The sequence below is a fragment of the Suncus etruscus genome, chromosome 2, assembly GCF_024139225.1.
Source record: "Suncus etruscus isolate mSunEtr1 chromosome 2, mSunEtr1.pri.cur, whole genome shotgun sequence".
In the NCBI taxonomy this organism is placed as follows: domain Eukaryota; kingdom Metazoa; phylum Chordata; class Mammalia; order Eulipotyphla; family Soricidae; genus Suncus; species Suncus etruscus.
The window spans coordinates 35,391,343-35,413,464 of record NC_064849.1 but is presented as its reverse complement, the minus strand read 5'-3'; the positions used below and the strand labels follow the sequence as shown (position 1 = coordinate 35,413,464).

At 40.1% G+C, this 22,122-nt stretch overlaps 1 protein-coding gene and 1 pseudogene across 1 annotated transcript in view; both read left to right on the top strand.

Moving 5' to 3' along the window:
• Positions 1-5,918: 5,918 nt before the first annotated feature.
• The window catches only part of FBXO34 (F-box protein 34), a 56,535-nt gene continuing 40,331 nt past the window's right edge, over positions 5,919-22,122 (top strand). The window contains exon 1 of the mRNA XM_049767157.1: positions 5,919-5,974. Coding sequence (XP_049623114.1) covers positions 5,946-5,974 — 29 coding nt within the window. The 5' untranslated portion in view covers positions 5,919-5,945. The remainder of the gene's footprint in view (positions 5,975-22,122) is intronic.
• On the top strand, positions 15,008-15,103 carry LOC126002379 (uncharacterized; annotated as a pseudogene).

Here is a 22,122-nt window from a genome sequence, read left to right as displayed (position 1 = left end):
CTATATTATTTAGACCATAATTTCCCAAATTTATATGCCCTAGAGCCCCATTTTCAAAAGTAATCACCCATTGCCCTCTTGGAAATTAGGCTCCTTCAGTAAGTAATCAGAAATTGTTCCTTATTTGCTCCCAGAGTATTACTGATAACCATGCCCCAATATCTTTCCAGCACCCCAAAGGGAATGGTATCATCCACTCGGGAACCCTGATTTAGATTTCTAATTTTGGGGGGGGCACACCCGGTGACGCTCAGGGGTTACTCTTGGCTATGTGCTCAGAAATCACTCCTGGTTGGACCATTTGGGATGCTGAACGGTGGTCTGTCCTGGGCCAGCTGCATGCAAGGCAAATGCCCTACTGCTGCACCATTGCTCCGGCCCCTAGATTTCTTTTTTAGTTGGGGGGGGCTACACACAGACATCATTCCTGGTGGTGCTTGCAGGTCTATGTGAAGTGTCTGGGGATTGAACTAGGTGTGGCCTCTTGCAAGGCAAGTACCCGCCCATATTATCTCTCCAACCTCAAAACAGGTCCTCGTTCTTTTTCAAAAAGAGAATTTTGATTGTTTTGCAGTGTTGGGAATGGAACCCAGGGCCTCACATGGAATGCAGGAGCTCTCTACTGATGAGCGATTATTCCCATCACCATTTTTAATTTCATAGACATTTGGCACCCTGACACCTAAAGGACCCCTTTTTGAGTAATGGTTTTTCTTTCATCTCCAGTCTTCATTTACCTCCTTCTTCAAACCCCTCCAGTAATCATCATAGTATCTTGAAACTAAACACTTGGTTGCAGTGTGCCAGGACTGACAAAATTTTGACACTGGGAATGACAAGTAGTTTGGAGGTATAGTGTAGGGGATTCAACATTTTTTAAATAAATAGATTCTTCATTTTAAAAATTTTAGGTCACACCCAGCCACGCTCAGGGGTTACTCCTGGCTCTATATTCAGAAATCACTCCTGGCAGGCTCGGGAGACCATAAGGATGCTGGGAATCAAACTGGGGTCCTTCTGGGGTTGGCTGTGTGCAAGGCAAATGCCCTACTGCTGTGCTATTGCTCCGGCCCAAAATAAATTAAATTCTTTAATTGAATCACCATGAGATACACAGTTACAAAGTTATTCATGATTGCATTTCATCCATACAATGTACAACACCCTTCACCAGTACACATTTCCTGCCATCAGTGTTTCCAGTTTATCTCTTGCTGTCCTTCACCCTCTCCCCTGCCTGTTTCTGGCATACATTTTTCTTTGATCTTTTTTTATTCTTTAAGAAACTGGTTTGCAGTACTGTTACTGAAGGAGGATTATGTCTATCACTTTTATCTCCTTTCAATCATCAGTTCTTGTCCAGAGTGATCACTTCCAACTATCATAGTCACAGTGGTTCCTTCTCTGCCCTAACTGTACTTCCCCTCTATTTGTGGCAAACGTCCTATCAGGAAGTCCTCCTTGTCCTACTAGTCCTGGTCCTCCCAGTCTTCGTTGCCCTTGTCTCACTGAGCCATATCTCTTGGGCCAGTAATATTTTATCTTTTAAAAATACCTTTTTTGGGGGCCAGAGAGATAGCATGGAGTAAGGCATTTGCCTTGCATGCAGAAGGATGGCAGTTCGAATCCCATCATCCCACATGGTCCCCCGAGCCTGCCAGGAGCGATTTCTGAGCATAGAGCCAGGAGTAACCCCTGAGCGCTGCTGGGTGTGACCCAAAAACCAAAACCAAACAAAACAAAAAATACCTTTGTTCGGGCTGGAGAGAGAGAGAGAGAGAGAGCTTAGCAGTAGGGTTGTTTGCCTTGCATATGGCCTACCTGGGAGAGACCTAGTTTTATTCCCGCATCCCATATGGTCCCCCAGCCTGCTAGGATCAATTTCTAAGTGCAGAGCCAGGATTAACCCCTGAGCACTGCTGGTGTGGCCCAAAAACCAATCAATCATTCAATCAATCAGTCGATAAAGTTTAAAAACACCTTTATTGTCCTGTAGTGTGATAGTGTGATCTATAAAAAGAAAAATCTGTTTGTGGTACTGACTTCTAAAACCCTTGAGATTTCTTAAGCATAATGAGCTATGAAATATGTCTTTATTGTTAGTAAGGAATGAGTTTGGTTACCTATATAGCCAACCAAGTGGTTAGAGAGTTGGAGCTTTTTATTCCACCCTCTGGCCTCCAGGGAACAGTGAGAGGATAGAGATTGATTTTAGTCATTTAAAGTCAAAGAATCACTTGTGCTATGTACTGAAGCCCTCATAAAGGTTTACAGAAAGATGTTCATAGGGCTTCTAAGTTGGTTAGTATAAGGCCTTGTAGGAGGACGGGCTCTTCTAGAGAGAAAATGCAGAACCCTGCCTTTTCTGGGCATATTTTGTCTTTCATGTCTCTTCCATATGGCTTTCCCCATTTATTTCCTTTGGTAAGTGGTAAATAAAATGCTTTACTGAGTTCTGTGCGCTATTTTAGCAAAATAGTGGTACTCAAGAAGGTCTTTGATTCTGGGCTGTAATTAGTTGGTTAGAAGTGCAATATGGGATTGTGATTGGCATCTGAATGCAGACCAGTTTTGCAGGACTGAATTACTAACCCTTAGTTTCCTGTTAGTTATCTCCTCTCCTGGTAGATATGGTCAGAATTGAGTTAAATTGTAGGATACCCAGCAGTTAACTGTAGAATCAATATAAAGGGAATCTGCTTTGGGAATACTTGGGGGCCCACAGAGGGCCATAAGCCCCCAAATGGAAAACATTGGTGTTGATATTCCTGAGTTTAGATTATTTGATTTCTTTTGGGGAGGGAGGATACTCCCAGTGGTGCTCAGGGGTTGGTTACTCCTGGCTCTGCATTCAGAAATCGCTCCTGGCAGGCTCGGAGGAACCATATGGGATGCTGGGGATCAAATCCCGGTCTGTCCAGAGTCAGCTGCATGTGAGGCAAAATACCCTACTGCTGTGTTACTGCTCTGGCTCTGAGATACTTTGTTTCTTTGGTAATTTTTACAAATCCATTATTTGTTTCCTTCATTCTTTTTGCATACAGTTGATAGGTTAGCTGAACAAAAATTTCACTGGGATAATTGCTCTCCTTAATTGGCAGTAAGTTTCTGTGCATTTTTTTTGTTTTTGGTTTTTTGTTTGTTTTTGGTCACACCTGGTGGCACTCAGGTGTGACCAAAGCCTCCTGGCTTTGTATTCAGAAATCGCTCCTGGCAGGCACCAAGAACCATATGGGATGCCACTGTCTGTCCTGGATTAGCTGCATTCAAGGTGAACTGCCTTACCACTGTGCTATCTCTTTGGCCCTTTGCATAATGGATTTTGGGGTTTGGGGGTATCACATCTGGTGGCATTCAGGGATTACTTCTGGCTCTGTGGTCAGAAATCACTCCTGGCAGGCACGGCGGACCATATGGGATGCTGGATTTGCACCACTGTCTAGGGTTGGCTGCGTGCAAGGCCTTACTGCTATGCTATCTCTCTGGCTCCTGTGTATAATTTTTTTTTGTTTGTTTTGGTTTTTTTTTGAGGGGCACACCTGGTGACGCTCAGGGTTACTCCTGGCTATGCGCTCAGAAATCACTCCTGGCTTGGGGGACCAGATGGGATGCCGGGGGATTGAACCCGGGAGGATCAAACCGTGGTCTGTCTTAGGTTCACGCATGCAAGGCAAACACCTTACCACTTTCGCCACTGCCCCGGGCCCCCAGCTCCTGTGCAAAAATATTTATAAAATAGTTTTTGTTCTTTGCTTTTGAGCCAAACCTGGCAGTGGTTGGGGGTTTCTTCTGACTCTGAACTGAGGGAGGGACTGTGTTCTTAGGGTCACGTGTGTGCAGGATGGATCCCCAACCTCTTGCAATGCAAAAGCATTCTTTACAAACTATTTAGTTACCTCTGGCCTGAAAAAATCGTGTTCTTTCCCCCCTTTACATCCTCTGCTAAGCTTTGGTCCATATCCAGAGGTATTCCTGCCTCTGATTAGGGATCACTCATGGTCATGCTAGGAGGATCACATGGTTTGCTGGGGATTGAACCCAGGTGTGCAAAGCAAGGTCCTTTTATCCTCTTCCTCTCCCTATCTCTGGACCTTGGAAAAGTAGTTTGTAAGACTGTGGAGGTTCCATTTTTTATCAGCTGTTGCTGCCTGTGACGGACCTGATGCTCAGGCAGTTTTCTTAGTTTTGTCTCTTTATATTTCTTCAGATATAATCATCTCTAAGAATCTGGTTTCTGTAATACTCTCCAGCCCTGTAGTCTTCCCAGTTTCTACTGTGTACCATTAAATACTAGCCTTTTAGCATTTCAATATAAGCAGTTTATTGCTTTCATTATTTTTGCATAATAGTATTATGTCTCCCACCAAATTCTGAGCCTCCTACCCTTTGTTCCAAGTTTTGTAGAAAGTAATCAAAAACGTAGCTTACCCCCCTTTGTGGCCATTCCAAAAATATTTAATTTGTGCTTTAAAAAAGTTATTTTCAATTCTGTTTAGTTTTCTTTTTTAATTAATTTAGAATCTTCAAATGTTTTTTAAAAGTAAACATTAATTTATAGAAAGTGATTATTTTTGAGCTTAGAGGATTATTCTTGGAAACTACAGTAGAAATTATTGATTAACTGACAATCTGATGATCAAATATTGTTGACTAAAGAAATCTCAAAGGACACCATTTATTGTGTATTGTTCAGGAGCCAGGGGAGACAAAATTGTTTCCAAAGTAGGACAAGAGATTTTATTTCAAGTTCATTCATGAGGATTATTCTCTAGAGGTTCTTGGTACTTTCTTCACATTATTTACTTTAACCCTAGGTGATCACTTTCTCTAGTTCAAGGCAGTCTGCTAGATGAAGAACTTCAAGATTGTGTGAAAATTGATTCCAAAGCACATAGGACTTCTCACAGTTTTACATATTAGAAATTTAGTTTACTTAAGGGTTTCTTTGTATCTTAACATGTTACCTTGATAAAAACAATTATTCACTAGCATCGTTATAGAGAATTTTGGACCTCATCTGGTGGTGTGAAGGAGTATGCCTATATTTTGATCAGTGAAACTTGAATCCTTTTTATTCTTTTATTTAAACATATATGCCAGATATGTTGAGTCTGCAAGGTAATTTTTATTAGTTAGAATGTATTCTTGGGGCCAAAGAGATAGAAAAGGGGCAAAGCACTTGCCTTGCATGCAGTGGACCATAGTTATTTGTGTTTCCTTTTATGGTACAAAGGTTTTGTGTTGGTTTTCTATGTTATTTTTTGTCATTTGTTTTGGGGGTCACATCCAGCAATGCTCCAGCGTTACTCCTGGCCTTGTACTCAGAAATTATTCCTGAAAGGCTTTGGGGACCATATGAGATACCAGGGATTGACCTGGGTTGACTGCATGCAAGGCAAAAATTCTACCAGCCCTTATTTTGTTATTTTATTTACTTTTTTGTTGTTGTTGTTGTTTTGTTTTTGGGCCCACACCCGGCGGTGCTCAGGGATTACTCCTGGCTGTCTGCTCAGAAATAGCTCCTGGCAGGCTCGGGGGACATATGGGACATCGGGATTCGAACCAAACCACCTTTGTCCTGGATAGGCTGCTTGCAAGGCAAACACCGCTGTGCTATCTCCCTGGGCCCATTTTTTTTTTACTTTTAAAGAGAGCTTAACATTTTCCTTTTCTTCCACTTCCAACATTTTTATGTCATTTTTGTATTTGTGGTTTCTCGGTAATCTTATTAGGGGTAATCTTAAAACTAAAGTCAACATTAAAACTGAATGTTACCAAAACTTTTAACAATGTAATATTTAATAGAATGTGAGAATATTTACTTTTGAATAGGTGTTGTGTTCAAAATGTGTTCAGAATGTGGTACAAATGCAAAAGCACAAAAAGTGAATTTTCTTCTTTCTTCTATTCCTCAGGTCTACTTTTTCTTTCACTGGAAGCAACCAATGTTACTAGTTTCTTATATATTCTTCCGGTATGTATTCTATTTTCTCTACTTTTTTAGAAAACATACATGATAGCATATTGCATATTCTGTTGCTTATTTTTTCTTTACACTTTACACTTGATTTTTTCTTTACATATTGGTACATGTTAAGAGGTGTTAATGATACAAAACCTAAATTAATGTGTGCTAAATAACAAGTATCTTTAATTTAAAGTATCTTTACTGAACATTTTAAATAAGTGGATTAGGACTTGAATAATGTTCTTAGACTTAAATTCACAGATATTGAGTGGACTTTTCTGAGGTTTTTTCTTTTTGGTTTTCGTTTTTGTTTTTTGGGGGCGACACCCGGTGGCGCTCAGGGGTGACTCCTGGCTCTTCTCAGAAATTGATCCTAGGAGGCATGGGGGACCACATGGGATGCCGGGATTTGAACCATCATTGGCCCTAGGTTGGCTGCTTGCAAGGCAAATGCCCAACTGCAATGCTATCTCTCCGGCCCCCCTCTTCTGAGTTTTTACAATGGTAGTTGCCTATATTTTTGCATTATTACCATTTGTGAGCCCTTGAGTTTGTCTTTATCCTTACCCATCCTTTTCAGGGCTCTTTGCTCCACTTTGTTGCCAATGTTCTCATTGATCTCCAGTGATCAATCCTTTTAACGGTTAATGTAAGAAAGAGCAAAGGTCCCTCTATAGTCATGCCAAGTTTTCTTTTCGTTTTTTTTTTCCTTTTGGTTTTTGGGCTACACTCAGCAGCTTTCAGGGGTTCCTCTATGCTCACAAATCACTCCTGGCAGGCTCGGGGACCATATGGGATGCCGGGATTCGAACCACCATCCTTCTGCATGCAAGGCTAGCATCCTACCTCCATGCTATCTCTCCAGCCCTCCCTTTAGTCATGATTTTGTTCATGTGCAGATGAAACTCATTTGCTTTTCTACTGGAAAGAGCTTAAAGTGGGGTGTATCAACTAGCCAGTCAACTGGCCAAATACCTCTCCCTCTTGTGCTCTTCCTCTCCAGGTGGCTAGACTTTTGAATTAGTATTATTCTCTCTTTTTTTCCCCTCCCACAATCCTACTATTTTAACAATCCCATGGGGGAAAGTATTTGTACTCCTTTTTTTTTTTTCCCCTTAAAAGGACTATCATAGTAGAAGTAGAGTAGCATGCTCATAGATACTGTGTTGGAGCTGGAATTCAACCTCTATATATGAACATAGAAAATGTCACTATACCAAAAGAAGGAGGAGGAGGGAGGGGAAAGGGAAAGAAAGTAGGAAGGGAGGGAGGGAAACAAGGAATGAAACTTCACTAAGTACTGTCCTAACAGCTAGAAATGAAGATATCAGAAGTTTAATAAAACGATAATATTTCGGATACAAATACATCTTTTATTTACTGCTTGCCATGATTCAAGGAGATTGAATAAGATTGCTGTGACTGAAACAGTAATGTTAAAGTTAGCCAGTGCAAATTTAAATTGTGTTGTGTGTTTTGGGGGGATGGTTGCTATATCCATTGGTGCTCAGGGATCACTTCCTGGAGAGTTATGAAGTGCCTGGAGATTGAACCCATGTTGGGTGCATGCAAAGCAAGCTCTCTACCTGCTACACTCTGACTCTGGCCTGAAATAAACAATATTTTTTAATAAGGGAGAACCTACTTTTAAAAATCTACATCTATTATTATTTAGACTAAAGCTTGCTTAACAATCTTGCATATACTGAGTAGAACCTGCCTTCATCTTCCTTGAAAAATTGGAGTGTGAGCTGCAAAAATTAACATATAGTTATATAAAGTAGAATTAATTGGAGGACAAGGGAATAACTGGTGGATTGGTCTGCTTTTATGGACTTGAGAGAAAAGCAAACAGGTGTTGTGAAACAGCTCCTTTACCAAGCTCCAAAAAAAAAAATAATGGCCCACTAGCTCTCCCAGGTAGAGTCTGGTCAGTCTTATACCCCTGGGGGTCTTCTCAGAATGGATAGGGGCAGATTCCTTTTTCTGCCTAAAGCTAGTACCAGCCTAGTGCTACACCTTATACCCTCAGACAGAAACAATCCAACTCCATAACTGAATTCAATATGAGCAGATGAAGCTTCTTAGATGGGACCAGACTACAGGCTAAAAATACTCGGGGATATTTTTGTAATGGCAATGGTTTGTGTCCCCCCCCCCTTCCCCACATGCAGCCCACACCAGCACACCCCTTTGACAGACATGGCCCAGCTTCACAGCTTATCCATATCAAATTGCCAAACCACCACATTTGTTTCAGATCTGTAGATTTGGACCACATGGCATCAAGACACCTCGAAATTTTATGGATAGTGTCAGCCCGAGGAGTATCACAGAAAATCTATCAGGAAAGTTCCATAGAAATCTACCAAGGTCCTTGAGCCTAAACAGTAACACAGTAGGCTCAAGTAGCACCATCAACAGCTCAGTAAATCCTCAGTGAGAGATAACAATCACTTCAGTTGACCCTTGAGCCAAGTTTAGGTAATTTCATTGCCTTTATGTTATAAAAAGCAATATGAAGTAAATTTGTGCCTGCAAGGGGAGGTTAGGCTGGTGGGTGGGAAATTGGTGACATTGGTAGTAGGATTGCAGTTTGAAATTTTTTTTTTTTTGGTTTTTGGGCCACACCCGGCAGTGCTCAGGGATTACTCCTGGCTATCTGCTCAGGAATAGCTCCTGGCAGGCACGGAGGACCATATGGGATGCCGGGATTTGAACCAACCACCTTTGGTCCTGGGATGGCTGCTTGCAAGGCAAACACCACTGTGCTATCTCTCCAGCCCCGCAGTTTGAATATTTAATACCTGAAACGACCTGGGTACGAACAGCTTGGTAAATCAGGGTGTGTTAAAATAAAAATGAAAAAACAACAACGAATGGGTACATTATATTTAGCATGGTTTGGGGAGGCATCAGGACCCATACCTATCAGTGGGGGAGAGATGCATGCAGTCTTGGGGATTGAACCATTTTTTTTTTTGTTTTTGTTTTGTTTTGTTTTGTTTTTGGGCCACACCTGGTGATGCTCAGGGGTTACTCCTGGCTATGCACTCAGAAATTGCTCCTGACTAGGGGGACCATATGGGACACCAGGGGATCAAACTGTGGTCCATCCTAGGCTAATGCGAGCAAGGCAGACGCTTTATGGCTTGCCCCACCACTCTGGCCCCGTTGGGGATTGAACTTAAGACTTTGCACATGGCAGGAAGTTCCTCTACCACTGGAGCTATTTCTCTGTTCTCTTTGGGAAGTTTATTGGTTTTTGGGAGTGTGGGGTTTGGCTATGACCTAGCTCAGTGTTCTGGTGCATTACTGGTGTCCAGGGAGGAAGACTAGCTCTGGAGATCAAATTAGCAGCTCCCACATGTAAGTGTTTCCTCCAAATTTTTGAGCTATCATTCCTGCTTGTTTTAGACTTTCCTTTTTTGTTTTTTGGGCCACACCCGGTGGCACTTAGGGGTTACTCCTGGCTATTTGCTTAGAAATAGCTCCTGGTAGGTACGGGGGACCATGTGGGACGCTGGATTCCAACCAACCACCCTACATCCTGGATCGGCTACTTGCAGGGCAAACTCTGCTGTGCTATCTCTCGGGCCCCATTAGACTTTCCTTTTTGTTGGTTTGTTTTTGGGTAATACATGCCAGCACTCAGGAGTTACTCCTGGCTCTGTACTCAGAAGTTTCTCTTGGCTGGCTCAAGGGACCATATGGGATACCAGGGTCTGTCCTGTGTTGGCCCAGTGCAAGACAAATGCCTTATCACTATGCCATCACTCCGGCTCCTCGTTTTAGACTTTCAAAAGGGAAATATTTTTTTTGTAATTTATGGGATATTACACAAATTTGTAGGATATTTTAGAAGTTATCTCTTGTTCACCAAATAGTCATTTAACTTCTATTTTTTTAGGTTTGTTTTGGGGCCACATCCAGCAGTGCTCAGGGGCTTGCTTAGTCACTCCTTTTGGTATCATAGAGCCCATATGTTATGAGGGATTGAATCAAAGCTTCCTGCATGCAAAGCCTGTGTTTAGCTGAATGAGCTATCTTGCTCTTCATTGCAAAATTTTCAATTTTTGGTGTAAATTACTTGTTGAACCTTTTTTTTTTTTTTTTAGCACTTTCTCCTATGTATTTTATTTCTATTGCCATAAAAATATTTCTTTTTTTTTGTTTTTTTTTTTGTTTTTTTTTTTTTTGTTTTTTTTTGGGCCACACCCATTTGATGCTCAGGGGTTACTCCTGGCTAAACACTCAGAAATTGCCCCTGGCTAGGGGGGGACCATATGGGACACCAGGGCATCAGACCGAAGTCCTTCCTTGACTAGCGCTTGCAAGGCAGACACCTTACCTCCAGTGCCATAAAAATATTTCTATGCTGTCTTAAGGAGCCTTGGGTTTTACTTAGTAATCTGCACTACAGTAAATTCAATCCTAAAACATGGTCATTTGTAGGGGGTGTGGAAATAATTAGAATTTACAAATTTGCAGGAATTTGTATCTCAGTACCTATGCGTATAACTGAAGGTCAGTTTTTTTTTATGCAGGTGAAGTTATGTTTTGTTGTGTATATAGCTAGTAGAATAATGAAATGAAATGAATTTTTTTGGTTTTGGGCCACACTTGGGTAATATTCAGTGGGTTACTTCTGGCTCTTCACTCAGGAATTAATACTGGCACTATTTGGAGAACCACATGGGATGCTTGGAATCATACCTGAGTTGGCCAATATGCAAGTCAAGCACATTACCTGATGTATTATTACTTTGGCGCCTGAAATGGTTAACTCTTAGATAGAGAATAAAGTTTGTTTATTTATAAAATGTGAAATTAAAAGATTTACCAACTCTAGAAAACTAAACCTGGAAAAAGTTTTAAATTTCTTACCCTTATTTCTCACTTATATATTATCAGGTTTGTCTATAAATAAATATTTTCTCTTTTTTTTATTACTTTATTTAAGCACCATGGTTACAAACTGGTTTCTGATTGATTTTCAGTCAAAAAATGTATACCACCCTTTACCCAGTGAATGTTTTCCGTCATTAGTGTCCAAAACCATATAGGAAGGTAACGGAATCAAACCTGGTTTGCACATGCAAAGCAAATGCCCCTACCAGCTGTACTAGTACTCTAGACCCTGACATAAGATAACTGTTAAATATTAAGCACTTTTGTTAATTTATAAAATGTGAAATTTAAAGATCAGTCCAAATTTAGAAAAAAACTGGAAAAAATTTCTTAAAATTTTCTTTATTTCTCACCTATATGTTATCACATTTCTTTATTTCCTTTTTATTTGGAAACATTTTTACACAGGTTGAGTTCTTTAGAGAACTTTAAAAAAGGTGTATGTGTAAACTTCCTTTACTTTATACCATCAAATACCTTTGTAATTGCATTACCAAATATAAAAAAAGGTATATTTTCATTTATTTCATTGCAGCTTGCCATTTTTATTTTGCAGCTAGCTATTTTAATTCATTCTATATTTAGTTGTCTTTTAGTGTGTTTATATAATTCACTGGCATTTGCATATACTTTTTAAGCATATAGCTTAATTTTTTTTTGTATAGCTTAATTCTAATTTTCCTTAACATAAATTACTATCTGTTTTAAGTAAAGCAGTAATAACCAAAATAAACCAACTCTTATACTAATCTCAGTGTTTAGTAGCTTTATTCTTTGTCCATATCAAGGTTAATTTTTAGGTTAATTGCAAGAAATTCTTTTGTGTTAAAATTTATGAGAAACTGGCTACCATGGGTGAATGATAGAAGTTTATAGCCTTAAATGAACTTACTAACTCACCATTTGTCCATCTTTGCACATCTTTTCAAGAAAAAGTTGATAAGGTTTGCTAACATCACTGGGCAAGGGGCACAAACAATGCATTATACTTTGAAAGATAAGAGCTTCGTCATTCCCTTTTGAAAGCATTCACAATCTAAAATAGCCACAAAAAGAGAGAGATATAAGGGTGCTTTGATATCACTTCAGAGTTGAATACCTCATTTGCAAGCATTTTCAGGTGACATAGTGTTCTATAATGGACTTATTCTATTAGTGCAGGGGGTCTCAAACTCAATTTACCTGGGGGCCGCAGGAGGCAAAGTCGGGGTGAGGCAGGCCCACATAAGGGATTTTCACTTACCGAATATTCGCAATAAAAGATCGCATTAGTAAGGAAAAAAATCGCATTAAACATTTGCATACCCGAAGGGAATTGCTCGGGGTATGGAATGTTTAATGTGATTTTTTTTCTTACTAATGCGATTTTTATTGTGATTATTCAGTAAGTGAATAATTGCAAATACAGCGATGGCCCGCGGGCTACAAAATGTTGTATGGAGGGCTGCAAATGGCCTGCGGGCTGCGAGTTTGAGACCCCCTGTATTAGTGTATTTGAATATATTACCTTTCTCTATTTCCCACTCCTTTATGGCTTACCAATGTTTCAGTGAATGGCTCTGAAACAATAGTTGCTACTCATTGATTTATGTTTTTTATCCAGAATTAATTTATTTATAATTAAGTCAGAATGCCACGTTTTCAGTGCTATATTTAATAGCTTTACTATTCTTTTTATAAATCAACCATAAAGATTTATACCAAGTGATATCTAAAAAGCTGGGAATAGAATTTTGAATCTAAATTTTAAGTTTACCTTTAGAGGGAGTTAGGAACACTTTTAGTAGGTTTTGACTAGAAACTTGAGAAAAAAAATCTTAGGTGATTTGATTTTTGACAGCAGTTTTACATATTAATAACAATTTTTGTTTGGGAGCTATACCCATTCAGTGCTTTGTTGTTAGGGATCATCCCTGGCCACTTGGGGGTCATTTGGAATGCTGGAAGTTGTCTTTGTGCAAGGCTAGTGCTCGTTTACTCTACTAACCCCAACCCCTCTTACACCCTGGCTATATAAAATAGGCATAATAAAGTAAACATTTACTGATAATAAATAATTGATTTAAAAAAATAAAGAATGTCATGTGGTGTTGGAGAGATAGTACAGCAGGTAGAGTATTATGCCTTGCATTTGACCTACCTGGTTCAATCCCCATTATCCCTTATTAAAAAAAGTGTCTGGAGTGCCACCATGCATAACTTCTGAATGCATAGCCAGGATTAACCACTGAGCAACACTGGATGTGACCCATAAGGAAGTCTTGCAACCCCATATTGTGTCATAACTATAGTTGAAGAAATTTGACTTTAAGTGGTTGGGAGTGATAGCACAGCAGTTGGGCATTTGCCTTGCATGTGGCCGATTCAGTACAGACCTGGATTTGATCCCCGGCATCCCATATGGTCCTCTGAGCCTGCCAGGAGCAATTTCTGAGCATAGAGCCAGAAGTAACCCCCTGAGTTTGGCCTGGTGTGGCCCAAAAACAAACAAACAAAAAAGAGACATTTTGGCTTTAACCCATTGAGTGATTGTCAACTCTCAGGCTTGCTGCTTGGTCACAGTCACAGGTGAAAAAAGTACATCATTTGATTCTCCAAGTTAGTGTCCCAGGAAATTTCATTGTTGAAATGAAACTTCTCAGGCCCCTTTAGACTTACTGCATATAGTAGAGTATAAGCCAACACCTTAATTTTATCCTAAAAATTGGGAAAACTTAGTGACTTGAGTATAAGCCGAGGTGGATGAATGCAGCAGCCACTGGTAAATTTTAAAAATAAAAATATATTACCCCCCCAATTTCAATAATTGAGGAATCAGTAGTTAAATGTATTTTTTCAATATTTATTGCTAAAGAAAAACTGTAAACTAGCAACAATAACTTTAAACTTTAAAAGTGCAGAAAAACCATAGCTTAACAGGGTAATCAAGCTAATCACAGGTTAAAATCCTTCAAACTGGATTCCTCCTCCTCCTCTGTATGTCCAAACAGAGCTTCAGGTGTATCTGATTTGAGGGTATGCATAGACATCGTCATCATCACTCAGTTCACAGATATCATCACTGCTGTCAGTCTCATACAAAGTTCAGAATATTGTGGGTTAAATAGTTCAGTGGCATCCAGTTCAGTTTGGCCGCCTACCCCTTCAGCTCGGCCATGACTTGAAGCACCGCCCCCCTCCAGCAGACGCAGAAGACAACTGGAGACTGCATTTGACTCAGTGCATGTGCACCAAATCAAATAACCTGTATGACCTGAGTATAGCCAAGATCGGTTTTTTTGGCACAAATTTTGTGCCGGATAAGCTCAGCTTATACTTGAGTATATAGGTACTTAAAAAGTATAGGAACACGAGTCAGAGTGATAGTATAGATAGGGCATTTGCCTTGCACAAAGCTGACCTGGGTTTGCTCCCAGTCATCACTTGGTCCCTTGAGCACTACTTGGAATGATCCCTGGCATAACCCAGGAACAAGCTCAGAGCACTGCTGAGTGTAGCCAAAAAACAAAAGTATAGGAACAGGCTCCTACCATTTTGTGTTTTAACTAGACTTTCAGATGATTTTGACATGCACTGAAATTTGAAAACCAATTTGAAAACTTGTAAATTTATTTCCTCTGTTTATTTCTGAGGACCCCAGGTAACTACCAATCTTGACCTAATAATTGGATAGGAACTCAACCTGTCCAGGACTGAACTTATATTTATTTAATTTTGTTTTGTTTTGTTTGGGCCACACCCATTTGATGCTCAGGGGTTATTCCTGGCTATGCGCTCAGAAATTGCTCCTGGCTTGGGGGGAACCATATGGGATGTCGGGGATCGAACCGAGTCTGTTCTAGGCTAGCGCTTGCAAGGCAGATGCCTTACCTCTAGTGCCACCTCTCCGGTCCCAGGACTGAATTTTTAGATGATTTCTCACAATTATCCTTACTGTTATCATCTACACAGGTGTTCACATTCAAAACTGAAGTTGATGTGTTATTACACAAATAATTTGTCCTAATTGATTTAGTACATACATTTACTTCCTACATACAAATATTAGCAATAATTTTAATAAATAGTGATTAACTGCGTGCCAAATTAAGTGTGATAGAGTTCTTTTAGAAATGTCTTAGAGCGTGCTCACTTTGGCAGTTTATATACTAAAATTGGAATGATGCAGAGAAGATTAGCATGGTCCCCTGCGCTAGAAATGTCTTAGAGAATTTTCAGTTTCTAGAGCTGCTCAGGAGTGATCAAACCTATCTTGTTGAGAGTGATCCTAGAGTTTAAGGTTACAAATAACAAATAATGGGCTGGAAGCTATGCAAAGACTTAGAATGCATGCTTTGCTTATATAAGGCCTTGAGTTTCATTCTTGGATTATGTTGGAGTCACACACACACACACACACACACACACACACATTTAAAAACCCGAGTTTAAGAATTTTATCTAGTGCTCAACCAAAGAAATTTGTGTGTAAACATGGAATGTATTTGCTTATCATATAGACTTGACTGCGCAAAACTGTGTCTGTTGTAACTGATAAGCAATTTCCAGGAAAAACTGGATTGTGAAGTGGTACTCTCAATGTGAAAATGATATAATACTGCTTGCTGTCACCTTGAGCTAGTTATATTTCACTTTGCCTCACTAAAATGGAGATAATCATCATACCTCAAAGAGCTATTAGAATTAAATATATTATGGTGTAGGATTAATATACCTGGAACATAGGTAAATGTTACATAGGTAAATAAGCTGTATTAGTACTCTTCCCTTGTCATTCTACTCCACTATTCTTGAATTCTTTATACTACTAGTAATTTTCCTCTGATTCCCAAATTAATTTAGGGTTCCTTTTATATATTTACTTGATATTCTGTGCTTCACCATCATACTTTGTGAACATCATTATTTTATGTTTTGGAGGCTTACCTGGCAGTATTCAGTGCTTATTTCTGACTATGCTTAGAAATCACTCCTGGCGGTGTTGGGGGACCATATACATAGTGAGGGATTGATCCAGGTTTGGGTGTATGCAAGGCAAACACCATAACCTTTGTAATATCTCTTGTCTACTTATACGTGATTTTAAATAATGGATTCATTGAATATTATTCAAAAACAGGCTATTAATTCATTTAAATATAGTTTAATGCTATTCATAATGTAGTTCCTTTCTTAGAACAGATTAGCATAGTATATAATAAACTGACATGAGGATTTGCCCAAAAAGAGCTTAAATTTTTTTATAGTATTTTTTTGTTTGTTTGTTTGTTTTTGGGGGTACTCCTGGTTCTGTGCTCAGAATCACTCCTGTCAGACTCTGAGGACCATATGGGATGTTGGGATTTGAGCTGGGGTCCATCCTGTGTTGACTGAGTGTAAGGCAAAACACCTTACTCTGCTGTGTTATTGCTCCGGCCCCAAGAGCTTAAACTGTTGTGAATTTTTTTTTGTTTGTTTTTTGGGCTACACCTGGTGACGCTCAGGGGTTACTCCTGGCTATGCGCTCAGAAGTTGCTCTCCTGGCTTGGGGGACCATATGGGACACGGGGGATCAAACCGCGGTCTGTCCAAGGCTAGCGCAGGCAAGGCAGGCACCTTACCTCTAGCGCCACTGCTGGGCCCCGAATTTTTTTTTTTTTTTGGGGTCCCACCCGGCAGTGCTCAGGGGTTATTCCTGGCTCCTATGCTCAGAAAATTGCTCCTGGCAGGCTCAGGGGACTATATGGGACGCCGGGATTCGAAACCGATGACCTTCTGCATGAAAGGCAAAATGCTCTTACCTCCATGCTATCTCTCTGGCCCAAACTTTTGGGGCTTTTTAAAACAGTATGTGCTTAGAAGACATGTCCCTTTCATTTTAGTATGAGAAATAGATTTCTCTTGCTAGCAGTTTGGACTAGTCAAAAATATAAGTTCTAATTAATGCTTCTGAAAAAAGTTATGAGTCTTGGGGCTGGAGCAGTAATATAGAGGATAAGATGCTTCCTTGCTTATTGCCAACGTGTGGCTTTGGCCTTTGGTATCCCCTGTGATTCCCTGATGCTCTGCTAAAGAGTGATTCCTGAGTACAGAGCCAGGAGTAATTTCTGAGCATGGCTAAGTATGTACCCAAAACATAAACCAAAAAAAGTTGTATGAGTCTTAAATTAAGCAAGTTCTTAGGGGCTGGAGAGTTAGTTCAGAGTATAAAGCGTTTGCTTGTAGATAGCTGATCCAGGTTTGAGCTGAGCATGGTCACCCGAGTCCCACTAAGAATGATCCCTTCGCAGAGCTAGAAGTAAGCCCTACAAAACACAGGGTAGGACCCCAAAAACACAAAGAAAACAAATAAAAAGGAAACTACTTGAATTTACTCCCCTCAGGAATTTTTTCCAAAACCTGAATTTTATTCTTCATCTTTCCTCCATCTTAATGAATTACTATATGTATAGTACTGTAGGAATATACTGATGTTATTATAAAGTCATAGTTTATTTTAGTTTAAATCCTTTTGGTTCTTAGGGGCTGGAGAGGTAGTACAGTGGGTTGATGCTTGTCTTGCACACTGGGTTCAATCCCCAGTTATCCCTTATGGACCCCTGAGCACTGCAAGAAATAATTACTGTGGATCCAGGGAGTAACCTTTGAACCTCAGGGTTTCTGAGTTTGGCCCCAAAATAAAAATAATTAAATACACTTTTTGTTTTGGGGTCATATCTGGCACTGGACAGAGCTTACTTCTTACTCTGCTAGGACTTGAACCTGGATTGGCCATGTGTAATGCAAGCACCTACTCCTGTACTATCTCTCCAGCTATCATAAAACATTTTTTTTTTTTTTGGTTTTGGGCCACACCCGTTTGACGCTCAGGGGTTACTCCTGGCTATGTGCTCAGAAATCGCCCCTGGCTTGGGGGGACCATATGGGACGCCGGGGGATCGAACCGCGGTCCTTCCTTGGCTAGCGCTTGCAAGGCAGACACCTTACCTCCAGCGCCACCTACCCGGCCCCCATAAAACATTTTTTTTTTAATAAAATCTCTTTATTTGGTTTTGCTTTGAAAAAATTATATGCCTTAGTATATTTTAAATTTAGTAAAATGCTAATATGCTAGAATGACAAGATAATGTAACTTAGAAAAAAATTTTTTCTGAGGTAGTGGTGAAACCTGTTGATGCTCAGGGATTACTTCTGCCTCTGCACTAAAGAATTACTCCTGAAGGGGCTGGAGAGATAGCACAGGGGTAAGGTGGTTGCCTTAAAAGCCGCAAACCCAGGACTGACAGTGGTTCGAATCCTGGCATACCATATGGTTCCCTGTGCCTGCCAGGAGCTCTGAGCACAGAGCCAGGAGTAACTCTTGTGCGCCGCCGGTTTGACCCAAAAACTGGAAGAAGAAGAAAAAAATAAGAATTACTCCTGAAGGGCTCTAGGTAGTGGATGGGATACTGGGATATGGAGGAACCTGGCTTGGTTATGCACAAGGCACCGCTGCCTATTGTACTGTATTATCTTAGGTCTTAATAATATGGCCATTTTAGTTTGTTTGTTTTGGGACCACATTCAGTGGTATTCAGGGGTTACTCCTGGTGGTGCTCTGGGGACCATATGAGATGCCAGGGTTTTTTTTTTTTTTGGTTTTTGGGCCACACCCGTTAACGCTCAGGGGTTACTCCTGGCTATGCGCTCAGAAGTCGCTCCTGGCTTGGGGGTCCATATGGGATGCCGGGGGATCAAATCGTGGTCCGTCCGAGGCTAGCGCTAGCAAGGCAAACACCTTACCTCTAGCACCACCACGCCGGCCTTAACCCATGTTGGCCACATAGTGCCTTCTTAGGAATTGTGGGTTTTTTTTGTTTTGTTTTGTTTTTGGGTCACACTCTGCAGCGCTCAGGGGTTACTTCTGGCTCTATGCTCAGAAATCGCTCCTGGCAGGCTCTGGGACCATATGGGATTCCGGGATTCGAATCATCATCCTGCGTCTAAGCAAACGCCTTACCTCTGTGGTATCTCTCCGGCCCCGCATTGTGTTTTTTGATGGCTGCGAGAAGCAGTGGTATGTCATTCTCATCATTCTCCTGATCCATGTAGTGCTGTTATTGTTGACCTTCTTAAAATCTTAATTATGAAATCACTCTGGTGTTGTCATATATCAACATACTGTTCATAGGCATCTGGGCATTCTGCCTGCTCTGCCAAGACAAGGACTTCTTTTCAATCAGCTTTCCAAGAATCAGCATCGCTCAAACAAATGTGAGCATTGCCGTAGTCAACTGGGCATCATTGTTGTAATTACCCTTGCTTTGCCTCATGCCGAGGAAGTCTACAGGCAGCTTCCTTTGTCTGTTGCTGTTGCTTTAAGTATCTATAATGAGACTTTGGGTCCTGAGGAAGGAGATGCTGATGTTGCGTTTTACCCAGGCAGGGTTTCTTAGTTTGGAGGGAAATTGGGTATAATATTGACTTTGGATGTGATATTGTAGCACTTGAATATGTTGCTATGTGAATAACATAATTGGCCCTATTGTGGTTTTTTATTTATTTGTTTGTTTTTTGGGGCAACACCTGGCAAAGTTCAGGGGTTCGCCTGGCTTTGCACTCAGAAATTACTCCTGGCAAGCTCGGGGAGCCATATGGGATATCAGGGATTGAACCTGAGCCCGCTGCATGTAAGGCAAATGCCTTACCCACTATTGCTCTGGCCCATTTGTAGCATTTTAAACTGATGTGGTCTAATAGTTTACATTCTAGTTGAAGGACCTCTTTAAATATATATGATTATATATGATTATTTTATATATAGTCTTTTTCCAATCATTTATAAAATAAGTTTTCATGTAGTTTGAATTAAATGATTATCAAACTTTGAAATACTATTTCTTAATATTTTGAACTTTATGATTAGGGAAATGGAGTAAAAATAAAACTGCGTGGAAGAATATTTGTTTCCTGAAGAATAAGACAATTATGTTTCCTGAACAAAAATTGTTGGACTAACAGTCAAGCTTTAGGCTTGCATTTGTTGCTTTTGTCATTTTCTACTTGGTTACATGTTTATAAGCTCTTGGGTTTTCTCTAAAGTAAGTATATATATGTAGGTACATATATGTTTATAGCTTTCCACTACTTTCTATACAGCATCCTTTAGAATATTATTTCAAATCTAATGTGTCTAGTGCATGTATTTTACCTTTACAGATTGTACAAAAAAATAAAAAGGATCTTTATGCTTACTGACAGGCCATTGATGAATGGAACTATTTTCAACTAGTGCTTTTCAAATAGTAAAATTTTATTGTGTAAAGGAGGAAGAGAATTTAGCATCTACGTTAGGATCATTTTTTCCTATATCCTATTAGCTAATCCAAGATTGTTTTATATGGTATCCACCCATTTCATTTGGCTACAACCTTTGCTCTCATGAAAGTAAGACTGATTGTTCTGAATTGCTATGTATATGTGCTTTGGCACAGCTTGAAGGCTCCCTTAATAACATTGCCATTGTCTTTAAAACAGCTTGCAGTTATGACTACAAATAAAAAGGGTGTGACAGAAGGGCATGGTAGATAATGGTTCTTTTTTCCACTAACAAATCTGCTTTTGTATTATTAGTCTTTTGTGTTCCCTAAGATTTCACCTACTGTACTGTGGTATATTCTTTTTTAAAAATATTTATTTTAAAATTTTATTTTATTGAAACAGTTATGATCAACAGAATCCTTCAACTTTGGTATATTCTTAGTTAACAGAAATGTTTGTGTTTTTTGTTACTTTGGTTTTGGTTTTGGTTTTGGGCCCTCACCCTGCAGCATTCATGGGTTACTTCTGGCAGGCACTAGGGACCATATGGGATGCCGGTGTTTGAACCCGGATTGGCCATATACAAGGCAAACACCCTACTGTTGTACTGTCACTCCGGCCCCGGTAATGTACACTAACTGATATGTCTATATAGTTTTCATTTCCTTTAGTTGTCACTGCCTTTTTCATACAAAGCAAACTTTTTTGTGGGAAGTTGAGTGATCTTGCTTCTACTGACTGGCATTTCCATGTTTAAATACATAATGCATTTAAATCATTTTTATGTGATCCTTGTTCTCCAAATGTTAAGTTTTGTTTGGGTTAGAAATTTAGGCATGCAGGGGCCGGGCGGTGGCGCTGGAGGTAAGGTGCCTGCCTTGCCTGCGCTAGCCTAGGACGGACCGCGGTTCGATCCCCCGGCGTCCCATATGGTCCCCCAAGAAGCCAGGAGCAACTTCTGAGCGCATAGCCAGGAGTAACCCCTGAGCGTCACAGGGTGTGGCCCAAAAAAAAAAAAAAAAAAAAAAAAAAAAAAAAAAAAAAAGAAATTTAGGCATGCAGTAATAATAGTACATTTGGATTGTTTAGATTTTGAGGCCACAACTGGTGGTGTTCCAAGGCTACTATTCCTGACTGTTTGAAAGTCATATCTGGGGTTGCTTGAGGACTGTGGGACTACCTATTGGCAGCATGTGAGACAGTTTGAAGAGAGTCGGGTGCTTGCCTTGCAATTGGCCAATGACCCTGAGCAATCCCTACCATTGCATATGGTCCACTCCACCTCCAGCACCTTTACGAATTACTTCTGAGAATGGATCTAGGGCTGGTATAAAATAGTGAATGTATTAATAAATCAGAGCTACCGGTATTACTAAATGGAGTTATTTTCAACTAGTGCTTTTCAAATAGTAAAAATGTTATTGTGTAAGGAAGAGAATTTAGCATTTACATTATGATCAGTTTTTAGCATCTATGTTAGAATCATTACTAATACATTGTGAATTTATTAATAAATCAAAAAGTAAGTATCTAGGAAATAAGAATAAATCATGTTTGGTTTTTTTGTGGATTTAATTGATGCTAGTAACCATGCCTTTAGAGTTACTCCTGGTGGTATAGTACTTTTAAAATGGATTTTTTTTTCTTATTGAGGCTTTGGCAATGCTCAGAGGTTACTCCTGATTCTGCACTCAGGAATTACTCTTGTTAATGCTGGGGGTTCATATGGGATACTAGAGATTGAACCTGAGTCCCCTTCCTACAATGAAGGTACCCTACCTGCTGTACTATCTCTTGAATTTGTATAATTCTTTTTTTTTTTTTTTTTGGTTTTTCGTCTACACCTGGGGACGCTCAGGGGTTACGCCTGGCTATGCACTCAGAAATTGCTCCTGGCTTGGGGTATCATGTGGGACGTGGGCTGGGGTGGGGAAGGGATGGAACCTCGCTCGTGGCAGACACCT